Below are 25,975 nucleotides of genomic sequence, written 5' to 3' on the forward strand. Positions count from 1 at the left end.
GAAAGGGACTCTTGGTCTTGCTTTCCAGAAAATGCTACTGAAATGAAGGTGATAGAGCGAGCATTAGTGGATTTTTCCTTTGCTGTGTCTCAAGACCCCTCCGCGTCTGGCTGAACGGGCGCGGGTGGCGCTGACGCCGTCCCCGCGGTCTCCGGCCCGGACCTGCAGAATCGCGGGCCCCTGACCTCCCCGCACCCCCGCGCGCCTGGCTCAGTAGCCTTCCGGGATGCGCTGCCCGGTGCGCCCGGCGTTTCTCTGGACCTGTTGTGCTAAATCGGGGAGGGAGGTGGCTGTGTCTGGGACCAAGGGAGTGGCCTTTGGAGGGAGCGCCCGAGCTGCAGGCACCTGCGCCCCGTTCCCCTTCTCCCCGACAGCTTCCGTTCCCTGTGTAAGGGTTTGGGTTCTTTGCCCTGACAGGTCCACTGGCACCTTTCTTCTGAGAACGACCCTGGCCTTGGCCATCAGAGCAGGGGACGAAAGCCAGAAGAGGCTACTCCAGGCCCCCGCGTTCCTGCGCACCCTCGGGTGCTCCTCCCGCCCCCGGCCGCCTCCGCCCCCGCGCGCCGCCCCCCGCCAGCCCGGATGCCGGCGCCCGGCCGGGGCCCCCGCGGGCTACCGCTGACCATGCCCGGGCGCCGGGGGGCGCTGCGCGAGCCGGCCGGCTGCGGGTCCTGCCTGGGGGCGGCGCTGGCCCTGCTGCTGCTGCTGCTGCCCGCCTGCTGCCCGGTGCGAGCGCAGAATGACACGGAGCCCATCGTGCTGGAGGGCAAGTGCCTGGTGGTGTGCGACTCCAGCCCGTCGGCGGACGGCGCCGTCACCTCCTCCCTGGGCATCTCCGTGCGCTCCGGCAGTGCCAAGGTGGCCTTCTCCGCCACGCGGAGCACCAACCACGAGCCGTCCGAGATGAGCAATCGCACCATGACCATCTATTTCGACCAGGTCAGCGGCGGCCTGGCCGCCCAGCCCGCAGCCGCGGGAGGAGAGGGCGGGCCGGGCGCGCGGGCTGGGGTCCCTGGCTTCCTGGACGGAGTTCCGGGCTCGCTCCTCCTCTCTGCCGTGCCTGCTCTGCCTTCTCTTCTTTTTCTTTTTTTGTAGTACGCACTCCTCCTTTTTCACATTGTAGTCTTTTCGTTTTACTGTTAAAGATCAGCTCCCTTAGCGTTTGTATGACTGAGCGTCCCTTAAAGCTAAGTTTTCTAAGAGTCCCATGAAACTAAAAGATTTGAAGTATATTTCCCGAAAGGAAGCGTTGCACGTGTTACTTTTCACTGTGGGGTGGGGAAAACTGGTGGTTGATGGTCTTCAGTTACCCAGGTGGGCACCTTAAGGATTGGGTGCAGTTAAAACGCACACTCAAGAAAGGTGTCCTCCAAAGGGCTCAGCCAACATTTAGAAAAGACACACCTATTGCTCATTTTGAGGAATGCCCTGGGGGAGGGGATGTTTATCTTCAAGAAAAATAACTGGGGAAGAGTGTGGGTGAAATAGCAGGGTTGGTTATATAAATACAGGCAAAATAAAGAATGTGTTTCTATAAATACAGTATATAGTAAATGAAATATATACGATGTGCAAATGCAATATGTACAATATATAAATATCTACTGTGTGGTTATATAAATTAAGAAAAATAAAGAGCAATGATTTAAGTGGCCTTAAGCCGCTTAACTTCTGCCACATGGTTCAGAGCAAAAGAGTCAGAAATATGATCAGGCCTTTGCAATCCCTTCTGAGTTATTGGTTCTCAGGGTTAAAGGTTGTGACCTTCTTTTTGAGTCATCCGTCCGTGGTTTTTATTATTTTTCAGAAACAAGTTGAAAACATTATAGTGGTTTCCAAACTTTAGCTAATCAGCTAATCCTTTTGCCAGTGTTTCCCACAAAATGGAGTACCGAGTACTCCTCGGTCATATCTGGGCTTACTGTACACGGGTAATTGACTTTCTCCTCTGTTCACAAGGCTTAAACCTAAGTAATGATAAACCTACACACACGCTTGCCTCTTTTTAGGCCAGTATATTTATTTTTTAAATCCTTATTAAGGTTCATTCATTTGAGGGAGTTTTATTTGGGGAGTGTCTCTTTGTTTTCATTTATATGACATATAAATATTTATTTTATGTCAAAAGAAAGGAGACAATGAAATAGGCATTTAGGAACTGTATACTCCATTAGTAAGTTTTGCTTTATGTGTTATCGTTATGATATGATTATTATTCACTCACCAATGTCTTACAAGTAGTTTTCACAGCATTTTCACTTCCACCATTTCATTTGGGTGCCAAGAAAACTCTGTGATGTAGGGCAGGGTAAGTAGTAGTGGGATTCTAATTTTATACAAGGTGGGTTAAATAGCGTTTCCCTGGTTCCCCAGCTAGGGAGGTACTGAGGCCTGATTTCCGGGGCCTGGTCGGGGGGTGTTCTTTCATCTGCTGCAGGGCCCTGAATTTACTGGTTTCCAGAATTTAAAATTGTGGTGAAGGAGTTGAGATGAGGGGAAAAAGCAGCTGTAAGGGCTTAAATGGAGAATCCTTTATTCTTTTCTACAGCTTTGTAAGGAGGACTGTGAGCAGCAGCCTTGTGAGAGGAGAACAGGCATGCTGAGGGGCTCGTCTTTGACAATGGAGCCCAGAGTGTCTTTCTCAGTCCTGCCCGTGAGTGGGGCTGAAGTGGTGCTCACAGCTGGGCTGGAGACGCTGGAGCAGGCATGTTTCACAAGCCATTTCAGCGGCTGTCACTGGCAGCAGTTCACACTGCTTTGGGAAGTGCACGCTAGTCTGTAATGAGCACGTAGGACATAACAGCGAAAGGTATTCTGGCTGGAGTTTATTTTCTGATTAGATGACAAGATCTTTAATCGAGGGTTTTGATGTTGCTGCTGGCTCTTTGCCTGAAAAGCCGAGAACACTGTTTGTTGTGCATTTGTGGGCGAGGAGGAGGACAGGGACAGGATCCAGACAAAGTGGCCAGATTTTGTCTTGAACATCTGAAAGGAAATTGGGTCATATGGGAGACCCGCCACTGGTGAAGTTCTGCTTATGACATTGTAACACCAATTCCCCCTTGATCGGCGGAAAACCATCTGCAGGGTCATGTGATCTCATGTCAGGTGGCTAATTTGGTCATTATTCTTGCACATTGTAGAATTCCATTAGTTTGAGCTAGGGGTGTCCACGTTGCTGATTCTCTCTTTATTTATTTAAGTTTCTTTGTTCGACACCAGCTCAGATAAGGCAGCCACATTGCTTAGAGGAAAGTGAGAAGAAACATGGGCAGCAAATGTTTGTCAAAAGTCTTTCATTCAACACCCGTTATTGAGCACCTACTGTGTGCTGCCAAGGAGTGTGCCAGGCACTGGGAAATACTGGAAACCAAACCCTCACAGGGTCCATTTTCTCCTGGAGCACATGAAGTTAGGTCCCAAGCTTGATCTTACAGAAATGAACTCATTTCCTTGTCCATAGGCCTTGCTCTGCCCCTTCAGCATGAAACTCTGTTTCTGTTAAACAATGCATCGTAGTTGAATCCCCATAATCCCACAGACCTCCACAGACTCAATTTACAATGTGTGTACTGAGCTTACCACCTTCCCTTCCTTTCTCTCCACCCTGCCCCTGCCTCCAGCATCTGAAATTCACATTCACTTTTTGAATGCATAAGTAAAATATACTTTAAAAATCTTTATTAATTGCAATTCGTTAGAATACCTTTGAAATCAATTCCTGCTGTAAGGTATTTTAACTTCAGCACTACCTCCTTCTTGGGGAAGCCTGAGAATGCTGAGTTTGTGTTCCCGGCTGCTCTGCAGCTAATAAATGAACTGGCGTCGGCGGTTATCTGGGTATGATTAAACTCTGTGCTGAGGAGGGCCTTGCTATGTTTGTGCTGTATTCCCTTTTCTTTTCCAGGTGTTAGTAAATATCGGCAACCATTTTGATCTTGCCTCCAGTATATTTGTAGCACCGAGAAAAGGAATTTATAGCTTCAGCTTCCACGTGGTCAAAGTGTATAACAGACAAACCATCCAGGTGGGTTGCTTTGAAAACTGGACCCTTCCAAGTTTGGTTTCAGAGTTCCCCATTGCTAAAGGCCATTTCGTGTGGTTGGTGGGGCCGAGAGGAGCAGGGACCTGGGCTCTCCAGGGGTGTGTGACTCTGAGCCAGGCCTGTGTCCTCACTGCCAGGAACCCTGGTGTGGGCTCTGAGTGAAGGGTGGAGGAAGGAGTGGGGATGTTGGGAACGAAGAGAGCAGTGTGTAAGAGTGGGGTCCTTTATGATCTGCTGAGCTTTACTTTCTGCATTTTAGGTCAGTTTAATGCAGAATGGCTACCCAGTGATCTCAGCCTTTGCAGGAGACCAGGATGTTACCAGAGAAGCTGCTAGTAATGGTGTCCTGCTGCTCATGGAAAGGGAAGACAAAGTGCATCTCAAACTGGAGAGGGGCAACCTCATGGGGGGCTGGAAATACTCCACATTCTCGGGCTTCTTGGTTTTTCCTCTATAAATGCAAAGCCCCCTGGATGGTGGGAAAATTGCAATCTGGACCCAGGAATCCACCCTTCAAAACACCCTGAACCTGCCCTAATAGGACAACTGGTTTCCAGCCTCCGTCAGACTGTTGCAGTAGAAGAATGATTTCCTTCTAAATCTCCAGTATTTTTTTTGAATATTGACAATTCCTCGGGAACCTGGCCTCTAATTAGTTTTAGACGACAAGGTCTTAAGGAGAAATGAAATTATCGATTTGAGCAATTTGTACCTGTGATTGTAAAGTCAATATCGATCGGATTCTATTGTTGGGACCATTGACTTACCTTTTTTTGTTTGTACGTTGTATTGTTGTCCCAATGCGAGGAGTGCGCTGACCCCAGGATGGATCGCAGGTTGCAGCCAGGGCTCAAAGCAAGAGCCCAGCAAAGAACCACTTGCTGGACAGTCCTTGACATGTGTTCTGTCTGTGTCTGTATAGCCTTAAGAAAAAGAATGGCTTCACTTTCATTCTGTGTTTTTCCCCCACCGGGTGGATGGGAGGACTTGGGAGGGGGATGGGGACATTGTGAACCTGTCGAGAAGTGCTTTATCTAGAGAAGCAAATTTTGCACGACTGGACTGCAACTTTTGTTTTGTATTGTTTGTGTTTTTTGCCTCGAAAAGCTTTACTTTTCTTTCTACACTCAGCTCTCCCTCTTCAACCCCACTTTTATTTTTCTAGCTGGGGTTGGGGAGAGAAAATGTATGTTGAATTCATGGATAAGACCAAACAAAACAAAACAAAAAAATACCTGTATATTTTGTTTTGGATGAGACCAAACCAAACAAAAAGTACCTGTTTATCAAAGTAAAAATAACAGAGGAGAATTCTGCTTATTCTTTCAGAGAGATTCTGAGATGCACCTTTAGAACTAGCAACGTGGAATTTTTTTTTTTTTTTTAATTTACCCTGGAATCTTTTAAGAACTTGTTGTTACTGGGTGGTCCTGAATCTTTTAAGTTGGGAGTGGAAGCTGTAATGACTACCCCCCCAAACACACTGTTTCTTTGCCGAATGTGCCCTGACTTTTAATTTATTTGGATCCACCTCTGAGCGAGCGCACAGTGATCAGGTGCTTCAGAGAAAATAGAACCAGCTCCTCTTCCTCAGGATCCTTTTTTGATCTGCCAAGGAAAGGGATGTGTTGACACTCTCCTGCTTGCGCCTGGCTGGAAGCCACCTGGAAGTCATAGTGGTTAAAGGTATTGGCGAAGGCATCCTAGGAGCAGTTTTACAAATCCTTGTCTTTTTGGCACCTTGTACAACAATATTATTAAGACACAGCTGAAAGTTGATGGGTGCCAAGGAAATGTCACTAATCCCAAAGCAATCAAATATGAGACCTCAAACCGGATGTTAACTTGTTCTTTGTGTAACAATGTAACCAAAATATTGATGATAAAGAGTCATACTTTAAGATTCAGAATAAATGGGTTTGATGTCTGGCTTGCTCTTATCCCTCCACACTGTCTCCTAACTCTCAAAACGTGAGGAAGCAAAGGCCAACTATCTAGGACTTGGGTTCGATAAATCCGGACTGTGCCTCTTTGGAAAGTGCACACACAAACACACACCCCCATATATGCAGACCTAGCTAAAGTCTGGGTGGCTATCGTACACTTAGATACATTTCAATTTATACATACTTAATATTCAAACAGGAAGATTTGGGGAGAAAAATGTAAAAAAGACAGCATTAAGAAGATTTTCTGGATAAGTAATTTGCTTTTATCAGATACCATCTTTATGTGGTACAAGTTCCAAGTCAATATTTCCATCAGTGAGCACCAACAGAAATGAAGCCAACGTTTTAAGATAACATGAGTTGTTTCCAGAACTGTGTGTGAGGATGGAGAGGCAGCAGACTCCATTTTCAAATACGAAATGTGGTGGGGGTTTTCTAAATGAAAAACTGTATAGTTTGATTAAGATCTCAGTTTTACTGTCCTTACATGGAAGATGCAGAGTTTAATTTGAATTAAAATGCTGTTGCAGTTTGTGAGGGAAAAAAAAAAAATCAACCTAAAATCATTAGGGGTAACTTGGCTCTGTGATTAGGAAACATACTTCTCAACGTTGTTTACTAAGGCTGAGAACATAAACAGAAGGATGCCGGATTACCTTTTCTGTGTTTTACTGCCCTAAGTTATTATAGTCCTCTTTTTATTTCCTTAATCTTATATTCAATTTCAAACAAGCAGGAAACCTCATTCGAGGACAATATAGTATTTCAGAGATTGAAAGATATATGAGTACTTGTTATTTTTATTACTTAATATATAATACACATATGTGTTTGTATTTACACCTTTATTATATACAGGTTGTTAATGGGTTATACTGTATAATAAAATAAGTTATTAAATTGACCATTCTAAAACGGAGTATATTGCAGGAGTTTATTTTATATTAGAAAAAAGCTTCATGCGGACTTTTCTACTCCTATTCTTCTTCCTTTCTTTGTTTCTTGAGATGGATGCCAGAAACTGCATTAGGAAGAAGCCCCGCTGAGAGTAAGTCTGAAGTTGTTTATCATCCCCTGCAGCCTCTGCCAAGGTTCTGCTTGGCGAAGGATCTTGGAGGCATATGAAGCTCCTGTGTGTGGTCTACAAAAAGATATAGGTCTGATCAAAATTCAAAATATATATTTTTTTAATTAGAAAAAAAGTGAAACACCTGTAATACTGAAGGCTGATCTCAGTGGCCTCTCTCTGGGACTCGGTTTTCTCATCTGTGGAGTGGAGGCAGTAACCCTGCTTGGTGGGCCCCGCACGCGGGGCAGCTGGGAGGACCCCGCAGACGTGCTCTGAGGACTGGGAAGCACTTCTGGTACAACATGGGGTGTCATATGGCAGGGAGGACGTTTCTGGAAAAGCAGATTTTTGAACATGCAATTTATGAAAAACATTTAAAATGAATATCTGGCAGAAGAACAATTTTATATGAAAGTAAATTTTCATATTTCTTAATGGGCTATCAAAACTGTAACACTATATTGAAGTTTTCTTTAATTGGAGTTTTAGGGCTGATAATATCAAAATTTATACATTTTCATATTAACTCAATTCTCAATTATGTTATTTGGCTATCCTATGTGGTTCAAATTCACCTTTCTCTTCCAGTTTGTAATACTAATATTTTATAAAAAAATAAAGAACTGTAACATCTTAATACAAAAAATGAGGTACTAATGTTATGGCATTGTAATGGTAAGTTGTTCTGCCTGATAAATATTAGTCCTACTAAATTGTAGATGCTTTTAAAACAATACCATTTTTTAAGTTAAAATATATTCTAATCTGAAGCACAGCCTTGATTATTTGACTCTAGATCCTAAGAAACAATGTTTACCACCTGTAATTTCTGAGGCTTTTTTGCATCCTAATATTTTTATTTATGTGTTCATGTATAAGTGAAGTTATCTGCATCTTTAAAGTGTGTGCTTCCTACGGCTACTCAGTTAAGATGAAAGCCTATTAAATATTAGCCTCATGGAATCCTATAGATTTCATAGATTTATTTATTTGAAAATAATTTTAAGCTAACTCTAGTTATATTAATCATTGGAAGAATTAGAAAAAATATGCAAAGCAAAACAAAAACCTTTATTGAATCTCTGATTTTATTCGTAATATTTTCTTGCTGTCAAACAATTACAATAGTCGCACACTTAGTAACTACTACATACACATTGTTTGCCTGTGAATACATGAACATATACACCTGATTTTGTTAGCATAGTAATACAAAATAAAACACACAGATTGTCCACATTCTCCTGGAATCTAGGAATATGTGAGAGGAAAATTTGATGAATCACTTTATACAAGCAAAACAAAGGCGTCAGTTGCTCCAGCATGCTTTAGATATAGTAAGAAGAGCTAAGTATGTTCTGTCAAATTTTTGTGACCATAATTTTGCAATCTTTTATAAGGAAAAATGTCGCAAGAAGATAACTTGGCTGTGAATAAAATAGTTAACGTTTGTTTACATTTTGACAGCATAAAAAGTATATAACAATCTAATGCACAGATGCAAATGAATAAAAGGCTCTTCTACATTATATTTAAGACAGTGTAAATAGATTCAGGTTTCATTGAATCATTCTAAGGGTTTACTGTGTGCTCTGTAGAAACACTTATAAAAAATGTAGAAAGAGATTAACTGTAGAACTGAGTTTTGCACTCTTGCCTTGCTTGTGTGGAAATTTATTTGTCATTTTTATTCTGTTTCTAAAGCTAGCACTTTGCTACTAACATGGGATATTACGAACATATTTTAAAATTTAAGATCAAAGCCTATTAATTCTCATGAGACTCTTGAGATTACGTTTCTTGGCATTTACAGAGCAAGCACACCAAATATACTGAAGTTAAAATATAATTTCCATTTTAGTTTTATGGTTTTACTTTTTTCGTTCTCTGTATCTTTTTTCTATGATACAATATGAAGAAATTAGCTAGTGATGACAAGAATCATTAGTCGTGTGTTTCTGTATTTACCTCGTATTTTAGAACATATTTTTGCAGATAGAATTCACCAAAAAGCATATTTACTGCCTTTGCAGATGGAAGGCTACAATTCATTTTTAAAAAAAAAAAGATATTTTAAACTTCGCTATGTTACATAGCTATCTATCATCTGATTGGACAGATCCAGTTCTCATACCCCAACCCTCCAAAAACAAAAAGTCACATCAAAAATCCTTTAAAAGATCCAATGAATATAAACTGCAAAAAAAAAAAAAAAAAAAAAAGGCACGTATATGAGTCTGTATAATAACGTTATACCAAAGCATGAATCTTCAGTAAATGAGCTTTCCTTGCATTCCCAGACCCAGTAGGGTAACTTGAAATTTGTAAGGGCAAAAGCCACGTGATTTTACCTCCTACGGATAATAGAAGCACTGTTTTGTCTTCCTAAGTGGGTTTTGCTGTGGATTTCCATCACCAGAATTACTTAAGTGCCAATAGCATCATAAATCATCATCTTCATCAGCTTGCCCACACACACTCACTGTGTAGTGTAAATGAGCTCCTTGACAACTTAATTTGGAAAAGAAATCTTCATTCCCTCTTTTTAATGCCTCCAGCAGGACTCCCCAGGATGAGAGTGCTGCCTCGCACAAGGGCTACCCTAACAAAATGGAAGCTACTTATTAATGAGCCACCACCAGTCTTGCATCCCAACTAGCAGTGCCTGAACTTTTATTATTGTTCCCACACATTCTTCAGGAATGCCAATTTCTTCTTTTGAATTCATAATCGGGTTGCAAAACAACATTGAGATAGAGAATATTGGCAATACTTTGAAATGTGGAACTCCTAAGTATTTTGCTTAAGGCTGTCTGATCTTATTTTATTCATTTAAAAATACTTATATTAATCTCTTATGTCTTCAAAGTCCCCTAGGATATAGGGCATTTCCTTGACTTTATACTAAAAATGAGCATTTACTGTGATTCTGGGTACATAGTTATTACAGAATTGATAAGAAGAGAATAATATCAAAATAAAAGAATATCTAAAAATAGTTAATTGGGTAAAATTTGTCAAATTTCCCTTATTACTAAATTCTCTCATTTGCAGTATTTTTATATGGATCTTAAAGATTTCTGCCAGCCTTAAAAGTATATTATTCTATGAAATATTTGTCTTTGAATTGCTGTTTTTTTTTGTTTGTTTGTTTTTTCTTTGGTATAATCCTGTATCTATTGGATTATTAGTGGTATACTTCCAGAGAGTAGTCTATCACTGAAAAACAGATTTAGGACATGGAAATGAGATTCTGTCTTCTTTTCATATTCCCAAGCACCATGTCAGGATGCCATAACGTGGTTTTTATTCTGCAGTTGTCAACTGTCAGTGCAAAGAGCAATTATATTACTTTTAAACAATGATCTATTCTTTTGGGAATAGGGTGCAAATATTTCCTTTTCTTTCTCCATTGGTGTATAGCAGCCCTTAGGCCATAGAGTGTGATTGAAAATGATGATTAGAAAAATAAAGATACACTCAGTGTGCACCAAGAGCTTATAGTTCTTCTTAAAAATAGTGTTCAAAACTAGCCTGGAGGATATTCAGTTACACTGATGGTGAGGGGGTGGGCTGGGGTGGATGTCAAAGGAACCTTAGAAATTTGAATGCATGTTTACTGAAGTGAATAATGTAATTTCTATTTTTTTCATATGAAGAGGAGAATGTTATTTTGGCATTGACATTGAACACTGAACATCAATTGATCTCCCAATTAAAAGGTCCCCCTATGTTGGTTGCACAGTAGGGCTTATGGATTAACCTGGAACGTATTAAAGTGGATAGGGACAGGTTTCGGGAACTTTCATTGATTTAACACATGAAGTTTAATGTTATTGCCCTTTTTATGGTTTTACTATTTCTTCTTGTCTTCTATGTAGTGAATTACTTGGGAAGACAGAAGGCATGCTGGAATTAGTCAAATCCTTAGAAGATAGGCATGTAGCAAAATACAAATGAGGCATGATTTGAATTGTATCTTAAACAGAACTGAATAAGGGGCCATTTTTAGCACGTTGACTTTTTTTTCAACATGATATTAACTTATGGAAAAAAAGATCTAACTTAAGGAGAAACAAAAGATAAATGTGAGACCAAATGGCACTGAAAGAAAACAGCAATTCTGTGTTTTATTTGTATAATCACACACTCGCGTGCGTGTTTATATGTGTGTGAATATTTGAATAAAAACAAATACCTACAATCAAAATGTCCCCACTATCAAAATGCCTTCTGTGTAGCGGGCACTGCACCACCAAGGAAACTTGCCTCAGGCAGATGAGGGGATGATGGCCCCAGGTGCCTTTGCTCAGAGATGTAGACTCACTTCTGATAACTTTTTATCTCAATTATTTGGTCTATGTTTCACATTTTATTTCTTGTATTCAATCTTACGAGTTTATTTCACCAGAAGGTAGAAATTACATCTGGTCTCCCCGACAGACAGAGATTGAGAACTGTTGAGAATAATTAGGCCATCTGGTGCTATAAATCCAATAGAAAGTTATGATCAGTGGATCATGGCCTAATCTGCTCTTCATCCTTTGCATCTGAATTATCTTGGCACAAAAGAATGACAAGGGGCTGGATTTTTAAAGGAAATTGCCACATCTCCCCAGTCATTAGCAGGCAAAAGGCATGCGTGCTTCAGACTGTGATAATTAGGGAAGACTTATTCTCCCCTAAGGCCTATTACTTTTTGATACTTATTTTCTTTAATATCTCAAAATGTACTGCACCAAACAATGAACATCACGGAGATTTTACTTATGATTTTCTACCAATTCCTGAGTATGTTTATTAGAAGAAATTATTTACTAAAATGAACTTTTCTTTTTATCTTAAAGAATTGAAATGAACCTAAATTAATTGTTATATATATTTTTTTCACAATTGTAGAAACATTTGTTTCAGGAAAAAAACTCCCCAATAGATGGTGCTGGTGCTGTGATTTAAACCACTGAATAATTAGTATGCAAAAAAGCTCCAGAGAGAGGCCTCCGGGAATTCCCTTACATCAAGTTATAGAAAGACGAAAAATGTGGCTTCATTTTTTCTTAATGCAAATTGACATAATTGTACAATTTGAAAACTTCAGAAACATTTCTTGTTTTGAGGTCAAGAAGTTACTTCTCATCTTTATTGTTCATATCTCAAATATCTTTGAAAAATAAATGCCAAGAAAATTGAATGTTGCAAAAAGACAAACTGGCCTTCCAAGTTTTTTCCCCCATGGTGCTTCAAGGGTCTGTTAGTTAAAGCTCTCGTGTGAAGGTTAAAGTACAAATTATCATGGATTCCTCTCTTCATATTTATGAGAAAAAGTTGCAGATGCAAGAAGCACATTGCAGAATGATGTGCTGTTGATATTGACAATGAAGACTTCATACAGCCAGGCACTGTACTGAGTGCCGTACAATTATCTTTCCATTTAATAATTACAACTCTACAACGTAGGTATTGTCATTACTCCCATTTGGCAGATGATGACTGTAAGTCTTAAAGCAATTAAATGAGATGAACAAAGTCTCAGCAAATAAATTACAAAGGTAGGATTCTAATCTTGGACTTTCTAACTTCAGAACATATTCTTTAAACTATTGTTTTATTTTGCTTCTCAGTATGAGAGATACAGTATGAAAAAACAATTTTGTCACATAAGAAGTGTTTATATTTTTATTCCCATGTTCGCATCACAGTTATTTCAATAAAATATATTGTTTAAAAACGGACAATTTAGATTTACATACTGATAGATAAAATCTGCTTTACTGTAATTATAGAAGAAATATTACAACTAGCTGCTATAGATTTATTAAACTCCTTATATCAGAAACACCAAAGTTTGGGCTCTCATGTTTAGTCATTGTCTCCATGCAGAAATTGATAATGGAAACATTTTTTTCCTCTATTTCTCTTGCCAGAACTCTTTGCAAAGATGAGCTCAAAATGCTTAAACATTTAAATACAAAGAGCTCATTTTTCCAACAATATTGTATATTTTATAAAGGTTACAGGTCATTCTCTATTTAGAATTCTAGAGTAAAGCCTAAGGAATCAAGTTCAAGAAGCAAATTAGCTATCCTTGAATTGAACAACTTGCTTCTTTAAAGCTGTTCATGAAGCATTAAGCTTAACCTCTGGCTGGAGAAATATCTTTTAGAACCAGGAGTCAGGGAATTCCTCAAGAGATTAACTAATTACATAAAGTTAAAGGGAGATTTTAGAGCGGTCAGTAGAATTTGCCTGTATTAAATGCTCTTATTGTATTTTTATATCAGAGGAAAACATATTTTTTTTTTTAGTTTAGGTGATAGAAAGGCAAAAGAAAACATCTCTATATCTCTAAATGTTTTTTGATAATCAAGTTAAGCTTATTAAGCTGGGAGATAATCAGTATGACTTTATTACATTTTTAATTAAAGAATATGTAGCTGTGGTTTATTAATGGTATTTTGGCATCAAAGAAGTTTACATTGCCAAACCTGGTGGCTTTTCCTTTAGTTAGAAAACAAGCTGAGGGTCTCTGTAACACAACAGTATGTAATACATCTTGGCAGGTGTCAGCCGCTAAAGGTAACAGGGTACAGAGTCGGGGCTGTTGTATTCGGTATTCACGTCCTCTGGAGGATACGGCATTTCCCCTCTGGAATATTTCCAAAAGGTACATTGTATCTTCTTTACACTGGCTTTAGTTCCAAGAATATATTTTTAGGAATTGAAATAACTCTTGCTTATTAGAAACACATGTCTGAAAAAATATATCAGGACATATTAAGATGATGATGATAATTTGGAGGTTTAAACATACACATGGGTAGACAGACAGATGCTTTAAATATATGATGGTTTGAAAATGACAAAAACTCTGTCCTTGACCAGACTTTAGATGAACTCCTCTGATTCCTCTTTTCGACAAGGCCTTGTCCTCAAGCCTGCCTAACCCATTTGCAGCAAGAATGCTGTTAAGTAAATTTAACATTTAAGGAGAGACGAGTCCAACTCCCGCTCCAATCCAGTGCTCCAGACGGCTGTCCACGAAGCCTCCTAGGAAGATTGTGATTTTCAGATTCTGAGTGTGCAGTGTACTCTCAAGGATGGGTTAGAGTCCTAGGCTCTTTTGAGCAAGAATCTTCCTGGATGGGAGTTGTGTTTGTTTGTTTGTTTTCTTTATTTTTTGTTTTTCGTTTTGTGGTTTGTTGTTGTTATTGTTGTTTTCTTTGAGTAGCGATTTAGTTGAAGAGTGCTTCATCTTCAACAAAAAGAAGCTGTCTCAGAGACTACTGGAAAAAACTGCCATAGGAACTCAGGCATACAGAGCATCCCTTAAATTTGATGGCATCCCTTAAATAGCTTTGAGATCATCCCACTGGGCTGAATGAGCATTTCCAGAACTCTAGGAGAGAAGCTGATGGATTCATGAAACTACTAACTCAATATCAAGCTGAACAGCAATTAACTACATGGAATTGAGTGAACCAATGAAGAATGATTATGGTTTTTTTTTTGTGGTTTTTGTTTGGAAGATTTCTGGCTCCTTAATGTTCTGTTTTCTGGATATAAGGAACTCCTTTCCATTTTCTCTTAAACTATCTATAACTCATAGAAATTTAGTGGATTATACTTTTCTAAATGGAAAGAAAACATTTATCTTTTTCTTTCTGCTTAATCTCTCCAGAATTTGGAAACTCTTACTGAATGTTCTCCTTTTCATGGCAATATAATTATTTATATACATCAGTAAGAATCTGTCATCCTTGTAACAGGACATAATTGGAAAAATTGGTTATATAACAAAGGCTTTGACTGGAATGTCATATTTGAGTATGATGTCCATACAATCAGATATAATCAGACAATTTTAAGTAACTAATATTGACTTTATGGAGTCAAAGCTCACAAAGCCCTCTCAGACACACATCAGCCCGGTCCTTCCTGTCTTGCAGGGTTCCTGGCTTTAGAGGTAAGTAAGGAAGATTCCTTCTCACAGGATATGGAATCTTAGGATATTTCTGGGAGCTCGAGAAGGGAAGAATTCACCCAAATTTATAGGTACTGCTGATGAAATCTGCTGGTGAGTTCTTGACTTGGTTTCCTAGCTTTGAGAGGCTTTTAAAAATTTAATCTGAGCTTCCTTATTTTTGCTTTTTAGTTTCAGCAAGGCAAACTTAAAAAGGCCAACATGTGGTCAATTACTATTCCTGTTGCACTTGTGTAAATAATCAGGCCAAATCTAATGAGGCCCAACTTACTTACTTTTTAAATAAGAATAACCTTACTTTGGTTATCTTAGATCAAAAAGGATGGTGAAATTTTATGTTTCCACAGAAAACTCTAGTACATCATTGTGGGTTATCAGGTTCTGGTCCTGTTCATTGTCTTTGAGGTTTTGTTATCAACCTCAAAATTAGAGTGGATTCTGCATCTTGTTCATTTTGTCAGTCCTTACCAAATTCTCAATTCTTCTATTTTCTCAATATTTGGCTACGATTCTCTAAGTCACAATTTCCCTCCCACTCTCCTAGCTTGGTGTTACTGATCACTAAAAGCTGACCTCCCAGCTCTTTGTTGGGACTCCAGAGTGTCCAGTAGCTGAGCTGCCCCTGAAAACACCCTCCTCAGGATACATCCAGGGCCTGCTGGCGGAGAGTGGAGGATGACCCATTTTTGTGCCTGGGGCTGCTGCCTGTGGGCGAATCAGGAAGCTTCCAGCCCAACATCTAGAAATATTCTCAACTGACTCCTTTACTAACGAGTCTCACCAGATGGTTCAGCTTATTTTTAATGAAAAAAGGCAACCAAACAAGAAATGAACTTAGATCGTTCAGAGGAAAGGAGAATGCCTCTTCTTTGAATAAGTGCAGGGACTGACAAAGACACTCTTTTTGACCAAACTTTAGACAGGCTCCTCTGAGCCCTCTTTTCAAAGAGGCCTCATTCTTGGGCCTTGTCTATGGTCCTGTAGCTCATTGTAGGAAGAATCCCTCGAACCGGTTTGGAGAGAATTCCCCCTCCCTTGATATCTGATCACCTTTCATATGTGATCAAATTCCCCATTGCCAACCCTTGATATCGGATCACTTTGGCGCACCTTTAGCAAGAATCCACTTAAATTGCTTTAGCAGAAATCCCCTGCCCTTGAAGTCCCACTTAGTAATTATCCATTCAATGATCCCTTAACTCTGCTCTACAGCCATAAATCCCTGGCTGTCTTTGTTGTATTCGGAGTTGAACCCAATCTTTCTCCCTGAGCGTGGTAGCCTTGACACCTACTTCAGTAGCCTTTCTCACCATTTTAATCAGTGTCAGAAAAATATTTTCTTTAACAAGTATATTTCTAAATAAATATATATGTGTTTAGATAAATATATACAAACAGAATTTATATCTATTTAAACTATATATATAAAATCACACAGATATGAAAATATAGGGATAAAAAAGTCTAATGAAGAAAACCACCATTCAAAGAAGAAATGTATCTTCTCAAAATACTTATGAAACATGTTCATCTTCTCAAACTACTTAAGAAAATCTTAATAACTATATTATATGTTACCCAAATTCAGATAAGTCACACAGCTGGCCAGCTGAAGGTAACAGTTATTTAGCAATTACCATGTACAATGTTCTAAGTGGTTTACGTACATTTATTCATATCAACCCTATAATACAGGTATTAATAGCACTATCTTGGATTTTGACAATTTAAAGTAACAAGCACAGATGATTTAAGTAACTCTCCCAGGGTCAGACAGATAGCAAGCAGAGGAGCTGGGCTTCAGACCTAGCCAGCGTGACCCTAGTCCGTGCTTCCAACTACTACATTACGCTGGCTCTCTGGATGACGGCGACGTAAAGCTCCAGTAACGTGGCAGACAGACTGTACCACTCTGCTTGCTGAATCAACTTTTGTGATAAACACAATGACTAAATACCACATTCCAGATGACGAGTCTGTCTGTGAACACCTGAGTCATGAAGCTATCCCAGCAAATCACTTCTGTCCTTCCCCAAACAGCCCGACTATACTTTCAAGTTCCACTGACTTCTCAGACGTGCATTCTCAGTTCTGCAAAGCAGAAGGCTTTCATCCGCATGCTGACTCTCCATGAGCTGCATACCACGCTATGCGACACCAGCACAGAGGCCTGAAGGGGGGCCTGAGTCCTGACTGTGGCTGGTCTGGCTTGTTGTGCTTCTGTACCAGCCTGGAACACAGTGTTCTGGAGAACTGGTTTTCCTCCATATGCCTAATTTTAATAGCTCTGTTCCTGACCTTTTACCTAATTGTGAGCCTGATTTTTAGTGTTTTTTTCTAATTTCTCTACGTCTAGTTAGCCCCCATTTTGCTCCTGCCAGTTGCTTTTCCTAAGACAAATGTCCTTTCCCTGAGGTCCTGGGATTTTGCTGTACGTTGACAGACTTCTCAAATCGTGAAGGAGCGCTGCTTATCTGCTTGTCCGCTCCTCAAATTCCCAAATTTCTCTTGTTCGTGGACACCTTATCCCTCAGTACCTTTTCTCTTAGATCTGCTTAAGTGCTACTGTTTTACTAAGCTATCTTTTGGGACCTCTTCTATTTCTAAGAAGGAGGATGAAATAACCTTCCATGCAAGAACTAGCAGCTATCACAGAAAACTACTGGGATGCTATTTCAGTAGTCCAGGGAGAAGTGATGAGGATTCAAACCCGGAGTGTCACTCTAATGATGTCAATGGGATGCCTCTCAGGAATGGAAAAACACACACCACACATACTCTGTAATAATCAGGAGCTAATCAGTGGGCACACATGAACACAGAAAGATGTAAAGGTTATTGGAAATCAAGAGTGGTGGAGGGTAAAAACTTAACTCCCAGGTATAAGGAGCACTATTTGGGTGATGGCCACACCCAAAGCCCCAACCTAAACATTATAAAAGGTATCCATGTAACAAAAACATTTGTATTGCCTTAATATTTTGACAAAAAAAAAGAATGCGTAGAAAGATATATGTAAAGGATATTTACCAATGTGTTATTTGTAATAATCAAATATTAGAAACAACTAAATGTCCAATAATAGAAATTGGTTAAATAATTTAGAATGTACCTACATAACTGAGTACTATACAGTTCTAAAATATAATGTTGTAAAAATAAAAAAAAAGTATAGCTAAAAAATAAAAAAAAAGAAAAGAAAATAAGTTCCCCCTCGCCAACCTTTTTTTTTTTTTTTAATAAAAAATGATGTGGGTAAGGTGGAAGTTATCAATGTCCATGTGTGATATATTCTGTAGAAACCTCTGGCTATGATGACAGACATGCCCCTGCATCATGCCAGGTCAGCAATAGATCTTGTCTTATCATGTTGTGCTCCCTCAGAACAATTCATATGTCTTCTAGAAGCATTTAAGCCAATTGTTTAATAGCTACCTCTATGAATAAAGAGAGTGAGTATACTAAGCATTTCAATTAGCTCCAAAGACATTTTCAAATATTCCTACATCAAGTCCATATTTGGGAGTTGTAATCATATTCAGGGATGATGGTTTGGCGTAAAAAAAAAATTCCTTGCAAATATTTTCCCTGCTAATAATGGCAATTAATAGGAAACCCAAAGAACCCTTGCATTTTTAAACATCCTAGGTTAGGTAGATTAGGAGTCAGGAGGACAGTCTACAGAATAACAAAGAAAAAGGTAAATGTTAAATGCAAAGGTGCAGTTTTGCAGCAATTGTGAGGTTAAGAGAACAAACATATGACATCATGTTCATTAGGTAAGTTTCCATTGAGCTGCTTTTAGATACACGGTACCTGAACGCTCGGGTTATTTTCTGCACCCTACTCAGTAACTAAGGATAATTTTAGCATGTGGTAATTCTAAAAATTTTTTTTCTGTATCTTACATATATAAGAAAACTGCCCTGATTTTTTTTTAATGCATTTAACACTTATGTAGGTAAACCTTAGTATCATGAGGTGTTAATGACTCACCTAATTAGATGATATGTCATTAGGGCCTTGAGCTATGTTTTTCCACAGAGAAATCTTTCTTTTTCTGCACACAGCTCTATTTTTTTCACCCAGATTTGCACAGGACGTGAACAAACAATACTTTAACAACAAATGCTGCAATTTATTATGTGTTAATGATATACCAGACACTGTGCAGTTGTTCCACATATATTATCTCTAATGACAGAATATCAAGAAATGGACTAAAGTACACTTTTAGGTACTAAGAGTTTGAAATTAATGAGAGACATATTAAATAAAATATATAACACCAAAGTATGAATCTTCCAAATTATTGATCTCTATGACCTATTGTTGGCATCTTGATTGTTATGGGGCAAATAAAGAAATGTATGGAACCCTGAATACAGAAGCAACCTTAATATATGTGTAATAGCATTTATATAAATTATCATTGCATGACCCCCAAATTTGTTCTTATTACTATAGAAAGCACAAAGAAATGCACTCTATTTAACTTGTACCCCCTACACAGTTACTTTTTTTCTTTCTTTAAAAAATTACAGATTTGCAATGAATAAACAAAAAGAAAAAGGGAGTAGTTATTTCACTTGGGAAAAGTTAGGGTAATGTTTAAAATCTGGCGTAAAATCATTAATATGATTTAAAAAATATGTTTTTTAACTGTTAAAAATGTGAACTGACCCCTCTTCTCTGTGTAAAAGTAGAATGCCTCATTTATTTCACAGTTTAACTCGTGGGCCACTGCACTCGGCCTCCTTTTTCATTTCTGATTGAGGTTATTTGAGTCTTTTCTCTTGTCTTTCTGGTTAATCTGGCCAGAGGTATAACAATTTTTGCTTATATCCTCAAAGAACCAACTTTGTGTTTTGTTGATCCTTTGTATTTTTGTTTGTTTGTTTGTTTCCATCATGTTTAGTTGTGCTCTGAGCTTTGCTATTTCTTTTCTTCTTCTGGCTTTGGGTTTGATGTGTTCTTTTCTAGCTTCTTGAGATGTGACATTAGCATGTTAATTTGTGATCTTTCTGTCTTTTCGATATAAGTGTTTAAGGCTATGAATTTTCCCCTTAGCATTGCTTTTGCAGTATCCCATAGATTTTAAAAGCTTGTGTCCTCTTTGCCCTTTAACTTGAAGAATCCCTTGATTTCCATCTTAATTTCATCATTGACTTAAGAATTGTTCATCAGCAGGTTGTTTAATTTCTACAACTGTGTGGATTTGAGAGTTTCTCTTGGAATTGATTTCTAGTTTTATTTCACTGTGGTCTGAGAAGATACGTGGAATTATTTCAATTTTTCTGAATTTTCTGAGACTTGTTTTGTGGCCTAAAATATGATCAATCTGGGAAAACGTCCTATGGGCTGGTGAGAAGAATGTATATTCTGCAGTTTTGGGGTAGAGTGTTCTATAAATGTCTGTTAGGTCCATTTGTTCTAGAGTTCCACTTGAGTATTTCTTTGTTGATTTTCTTCTTCGATGATCTGTCCAGTTTTGTCAATGGAGTGTTGAAGTCCCTGGCAATTATGATGCTACTGTTTATTTCTTTGCTTAGATCTAGCAGAATTTGTTTTATGAACCTGTTTATGAACCTGTACCACTTACTCGGTAATGAAAATTGTTCATTGATCACATTCTTGGAGAGCAAAGAGCTGCTCTGGCATGAATACTTGAATTCCTGAACAATTTTTATGACCTTCTTATCTCCTGAAGAAGACTGTGGATAATAAACTTTAACATTATCTACATCTTTAGTCTCAGGCTATGCAAATTCATAGGTGATATGTATAAGTGTTTAATCATTATTCTCATTTTATACATTTCCTCATGGTTTTCCCTAATATTTTTTCCTGCTTCGGAGGAAAACATGTTCTCATGTAGAATTTAATGCTATGTTAAAATAAGATACAATAAAGTAATACATAGAAATAATATAGCACTTGAAAGTCAAATTTTTAAGTTTAAGCACTTGATCCTTCATATGCTCGTATTCCAAAATTGGGAAATTATTTTAACCTCTCTAAGCTTCATTTCTATTTTCCAAAAGAGCATTCAAACAATATCCGCTGTACAAGGTATAGTGACCAAAACAAAGTATATAAAATCAAGAATTTTTTTAAAAACTGGCTTCATAAATGGATACATCATACACATCCTAGTTGATACTATATGGATCGACTAAAGAAAACCATGTCCTTGGTCACCAGCCCAGGTGAGTAGATTCGTTACTTTCTCCTTTTCAATGGCTTCATCTCCACCCACTTCCACCTCAATCACTTCACATTACCTAACATGGCTCTACTCGAAAGCATTCTTGAAACTCTGAAATTCCCTAATTATTCTAGTTTTTTTCCTACATCTCCAATTTCCTCTGCCTTTTTGTCTCCTCATGAAGTAAAGTTTCTCAGCCAGTATTTATTGATCTTCTGGGCTCATTCTTTCCACCTTCTTTTGCCTTCCCATATAATCAATTTTTCTTTATTTTTCTTTTCCCTTCTTTCTTTCTTTCTTTTTTTTTTTTTTTTTTGTTTTACTTAGCCTTGCCTGAGCAAGACCTCAAAAAATTTGGTTACCAATTCATAACTGTTCTCCATACAAATCTTTAGTAAAAGGTGAAAGATTTATTCGTTTTGGAGAGAAACCAGAGCCCCATGTAATCATGACCTTATTTCCGTGCCCACTCTTTCACACTTTCCTTCTTTGATTACTGTCTTGCCTATTTTCATCCCTGGGTAACTGACTCTACATTTTCTCTATCCCCAGGCTATTCTTCCTGAAATACAGCAACCAACATTGGAATGAGGTGTTATAGCTTGTGTATGCAGACACACACACACAGAGACACAAACACACGCCCCTATGTATAACTTACTTCATCTTCACGATGCCTTAAGGAACCACACAACACATCTATTTTCCTCAGTCAACACATAAAAGTCTGCTCTTTTCCTCTGACCCTACCTCTCATAGAATGAACTCATTATCTTGCCTGCAAAATACATAACCATTCTATGTATTTCTATCAGGAAGTGGTACTATCTTCCACGTATGTATAACTCCTTTATATAGGGGAGAACATTTATTTATCTTTGTATTGCTTAGAGGATAGAGCACTGTGCCAAAAACGAAGTAAATGATGAATGAAATTTCTTGTCTTCACATAAATGCCTAATTTTGAGTTGACTCAAATATTTTGACACTAAGTGTCAAACTATATTTTGGAGTACTTGTGAAAAATATTTTAAAGATGTGACAATAACATATTTTGTAACTAAACATATTCAAAGTTTATGATAAAATTTTATGCACTGTTAACCCACCCTTGGGTGCTCCTGATTTCAGAGTTGTTTCAGTGTTATTAATAATTGCTTTCTTACCATTATTTTGCTTCTCACACACACTCACACACTCTTTGGAGTAGTTTGCAATATTGTTTTGGGAATTGAGATAAAGTGGGTTATCCATGGACATATTTAGAAGATACTTTACTTTCCTGGTATATAAACTCTCTTGAAGCTGGAGGGATAGGCTCAAGGATACTGGCTGTTCTCAAATAATAACAATTGTGAATGATTCACAGCGTCTATTACTTAGGAAGCCCATGAACCACAGCAGTTAAAAGCACAGACTCTGGAGTTATATTTCTTGAGTCTGAATTTTAGTTTTGCCAATTCATAGCTCTTAGGTAAACTTCATAATCTCTCTGTGCAGTAGGCGACAATAATGCCTACACTGTGTGGTTGTGGGAGAACGGTAGAAGGCATGTGTTACCTGGCACATGGTATGTACCAGGTAAGCCTTTGCTCTCCTTATGTAGAAGGAGTGACATTTAACGAGCATCCATGCCATGCATTCCTTTCGGAGGTGAGGGCTTTAATTAGGAAAGTTTTGTTTACACAGTGAAATTCTCAGATTAAAATGAAGGAAAGTTATTCTTTACTGGAAGACATTTATGATATAAAATTCATGAGTGTGTATTTTATAGAGGCAAGAATATAAACCACAAAATATTGATCCCCTATTTCAAAAAACATTTTTTTCTGATTATAAGTTGTACATATTTTTTGTAGAAAATTTGTAAATACAAGAAAAGCTCTTAAGAGAAATATAACCACCCATAATGCCTATACTTAGCTTTGTTAAAATTTGATAAATTTCTTTTTTGTTTTTCCCCCACAACAATAACATAATCCAGTTAAAATAATCATAATGAATACTAGTAACACAATATTGCCAATTATTAGATAAGTGCTATATTTCACTCAGTTTATACTCTATGTATAATAAGCTCACATTTTCTAATCAGCAATCCAATTAATTTGATATTATTATCTTTATTTTATAAATAAAGTGACGCTCAGACGTTTTAACTTGCCTAAGATCTGCCAGGCAATATGTTATAGAACAGGGATTCATCTAAAAACTGACTGACTCCAAAGGTATATTGAGACAACAGTGTGATCATACAGATTTTCTCCAAATGTTTAAAACATAGCAAATCTAAACACTGTAAAAGATTTTTGGAGGCCATCTGCAACATTAAGATATGTGCCACATTCTTTTACTCTTGTTTATTTTAGTAATGTAGGGGAATATATTTTACTAAATAGGCCACTCCAGAAATTATATATTTTTTAACATCATTGCCAAGAATATTGAGGGGACAATGTAGGGTTTTTTTTTGATAATGCTCATGATATACGCAATGCTTCACATAATTTATTTTTTTCTTACAGAGGAGTTCATAATATGATTATACAAGGACTAATGATACATTAGGAGAAAACAAACCTGTCTATTCTCAAATTTATAACTATCTTTATGTACTCACACATATAAAATTCCATGTTTCAGTGTGGTTTATTTCAGCTGTTTTACTGTTTTGTTCTAGCTAGAAGCAGAAGAATTTCCCATCCTTTAAATCTGTCCTTTTGCAACTGGTGTTTCTAATTGCTTTGCATGTTTCAAAATGTCATTGGAGAGCCCTTTGTAATGATTTCAATATCTTCATAATCATACTACATGGAGCATTTGGTCACTCTCAGTATAAGTTGGGTGTTAGCAGGCTGGCTAATATGATTGTTTGGGAAATAAGTTGTGAATAAAGGCAATATTGTGAAGAAGAGAATAATGTCGGTGGTGCTGATTGACAGACCATTTCTTAAGTTATTACAACCGTGTTATCATATTTTGGAAAGAGAATTTCATAAACCCAGAGCAGAGTGTTGATGTTTATAAATTCTTTTCTTGATTTCTTATGAAATCTTATGAATCCAGGATACTGCTTCCATGACTACCATTTTTATACATATTTGATTACTTTGTATTGTAATTTACAACTCAAATGTGCACAACTCAACAGCAATAGCTCAGTTAGAATTTAGCAGGTTTATAGCTTTGTTTGGCCCTCGGCACAAGTAATAAAATCCTAGCTTTAAGTACCATTGGGGTTTATAGAATGAAGACATCTGCATTATTATATTAAAATGTTCCTTCGTGTAATAAATATAACTGACAGTAGTGCATGACTTACTTTATGAAAAATATGTTGATGGTAATATAGTCTTAAATACTGAAGAAACTGCCAATTAAAATTTTATGTGCCTAGTTACCATCAAAATGCTCAACAGATGTCCATATTAACAGTTTATTGCTGGGCATTCCTAATAAAAGTTTTTAGTTAAGATAATTTTAAAAATACCCATGAAAATACTGTATTGACCTCTCATTTATTTTAATAGTACTTCATGTTTATTATTCTAATATGTAGTTTGAGGGTAATGTGAGTGTTTCAATGGTTACAACCTTGAATAAGTTTTCTATAATAATGTTTCAGTGCCTCTGGATTTTAATGTCATCTCAACAATGTTGAATATTCTTCCCTGAAACTGTCGAAGTATTTTGAGGAGGCACAGCCCCACGCTGACTTCAGACTCTCAGCTTATGCCGAATGTTGGGGTTACCAGTGGTCCCTGTTTGCCAGGATTTGAATATTTTTCTGGGACAGAAAACTGTCAGTGCTGAATTTGGGCAAGTCCCAGGCAATCCAGGATACTGGATCCCCATATAAGTGAAACATTGTGGTGGAGGAAGGCAGTGGCAAAAAGAGGAATTGTTTTCAACTCAATTCTGCTCTCCTAGATCTTCTAAAATCAATCTTATACCTTAAACTCAATCACCTGAAACTGTTTGAGACAACGTAGAATTTTTATCCATTTAGTTTCCATGTTGTAAAACATGAAAATTGCAAGGAAGTACAATTTGGTACCAGCATATAACTTTATATACTTTTTGTCAGCCATGAAAACATTAAATACCCACTACTGAATACAATTTACTGTATATAGTTTGTTAATATTTTGCATTTGAATGTAATTCTTCAAATAATCACAGATATGTAAATAATTCATGGTTAACACATTATTTTATTATGGACTATATATTGCTTTAAGTAGAAAGAAGTTTTTTCCATCCATAACCATTCCCTCAATGTTTATTAATATGTAGTGTCCATTATTTTGTTTTGAAGTAGATCATATTTTTAAAAATCAAAAACATTATAGGTATTGCCACTCACAATTTTTTTGTCCTTTGATACCTGAGAGTTATAGAATCTACCTAGAGGATTATTACAATAAATATTTGTATTTTTAATGATGATGATGTGATGATCATGGTAATCTATAACCATATATCAAACATTGCTTGGGAACAGAGATAAAAAATTATGCATTGATAATTAATGTGTTTTCTAACCTTTTTTTGTTCAACATATAGACCTTTTGTTTTTTGAAAAGGAATTAACATTCATTTGGATATTAAAGATAGTAATAAATCTATCAATAACTCTATAAGACATATTGCAAGGATTATTTCTTCTTTGAGTATTTGCAAAGAAGAATTCTCTTTTCTGTTTTCATAGTTTTCTTTTGCT

At 37.6% G+C, this 25,975-nt stretch overlaps 1 protein-coding gene and 1 non-coding gene across 2 annotated transcripts; one reads left to right on the forward strand and one right to left on the reverse strand.

The window, feature by feature from the left end:
- Window positions 1-582: 582 nt before the first annotated feature.
- On the forward strand, window positions 583-4,502 carry CBLN2 (cerebellin 2 precursor). The gene is made up of 3 exons (XM_069467873.1): window positions 583-939; window positions 3,908-4,027; window positions 4,305-4,502. Exons 1-3 carry the CDS (start codon window positions 583-585, stop codon window positions 4,500-4,502), a joined length of 675 nt encoding a protein of 224 aa, XP_069323974.1.
- Window positions 4,503-21,577: 17,075 nt separating this feature from the next.
- Window positions 21,578-21,691, reverse strand: LOC138383580 (U5 spliceosomal RNA). The gene has a single exon (XR_011233636.1). It is a non-coding gene; the product is annotated as a U5 spliceosomal RNA (small nuclear RNA).
- Window positions 21,692-25,975: the final 4,284 nt, after the last annotated feature.

This window comes from Eulemur rufifrons, chromosome 5 (assembly GCF_041146395.1).
Source record: "Eulemur rufifrons isolate Redbay chromosome 5, OSU_ERuf_1, whole genome shotgun sequence".
Lineage (NCBI taxonomy): Eukaryota > Metazoa > Chordata > Mammalia > Primates > Lemuridae > Eulemur > Eulemur rufifrons.

Coding starts and splice junctions, on each gene's coding strand:
- CBLN2 (XM_069467873.1), top strand. CDS start 583: ATGCCGGCGCCCGGCCGGGGCCCCCGCGGGCTACCGCTGACCATGCCC. Junction 940..3,907: donor TGACCATCTATTTCGACCAG/GTCAGCGGCGGC, acceptor TTTCTTTTCCAG/GTGTTAGTAAATATCGGCAA. Junction 4,028..4,304: donor ATAACAGACAAACCATCCAG/GTGGGTTGCTTT, acceptor TCTGCATTTTAG/GTCAGTTTAATGCAGAATGG.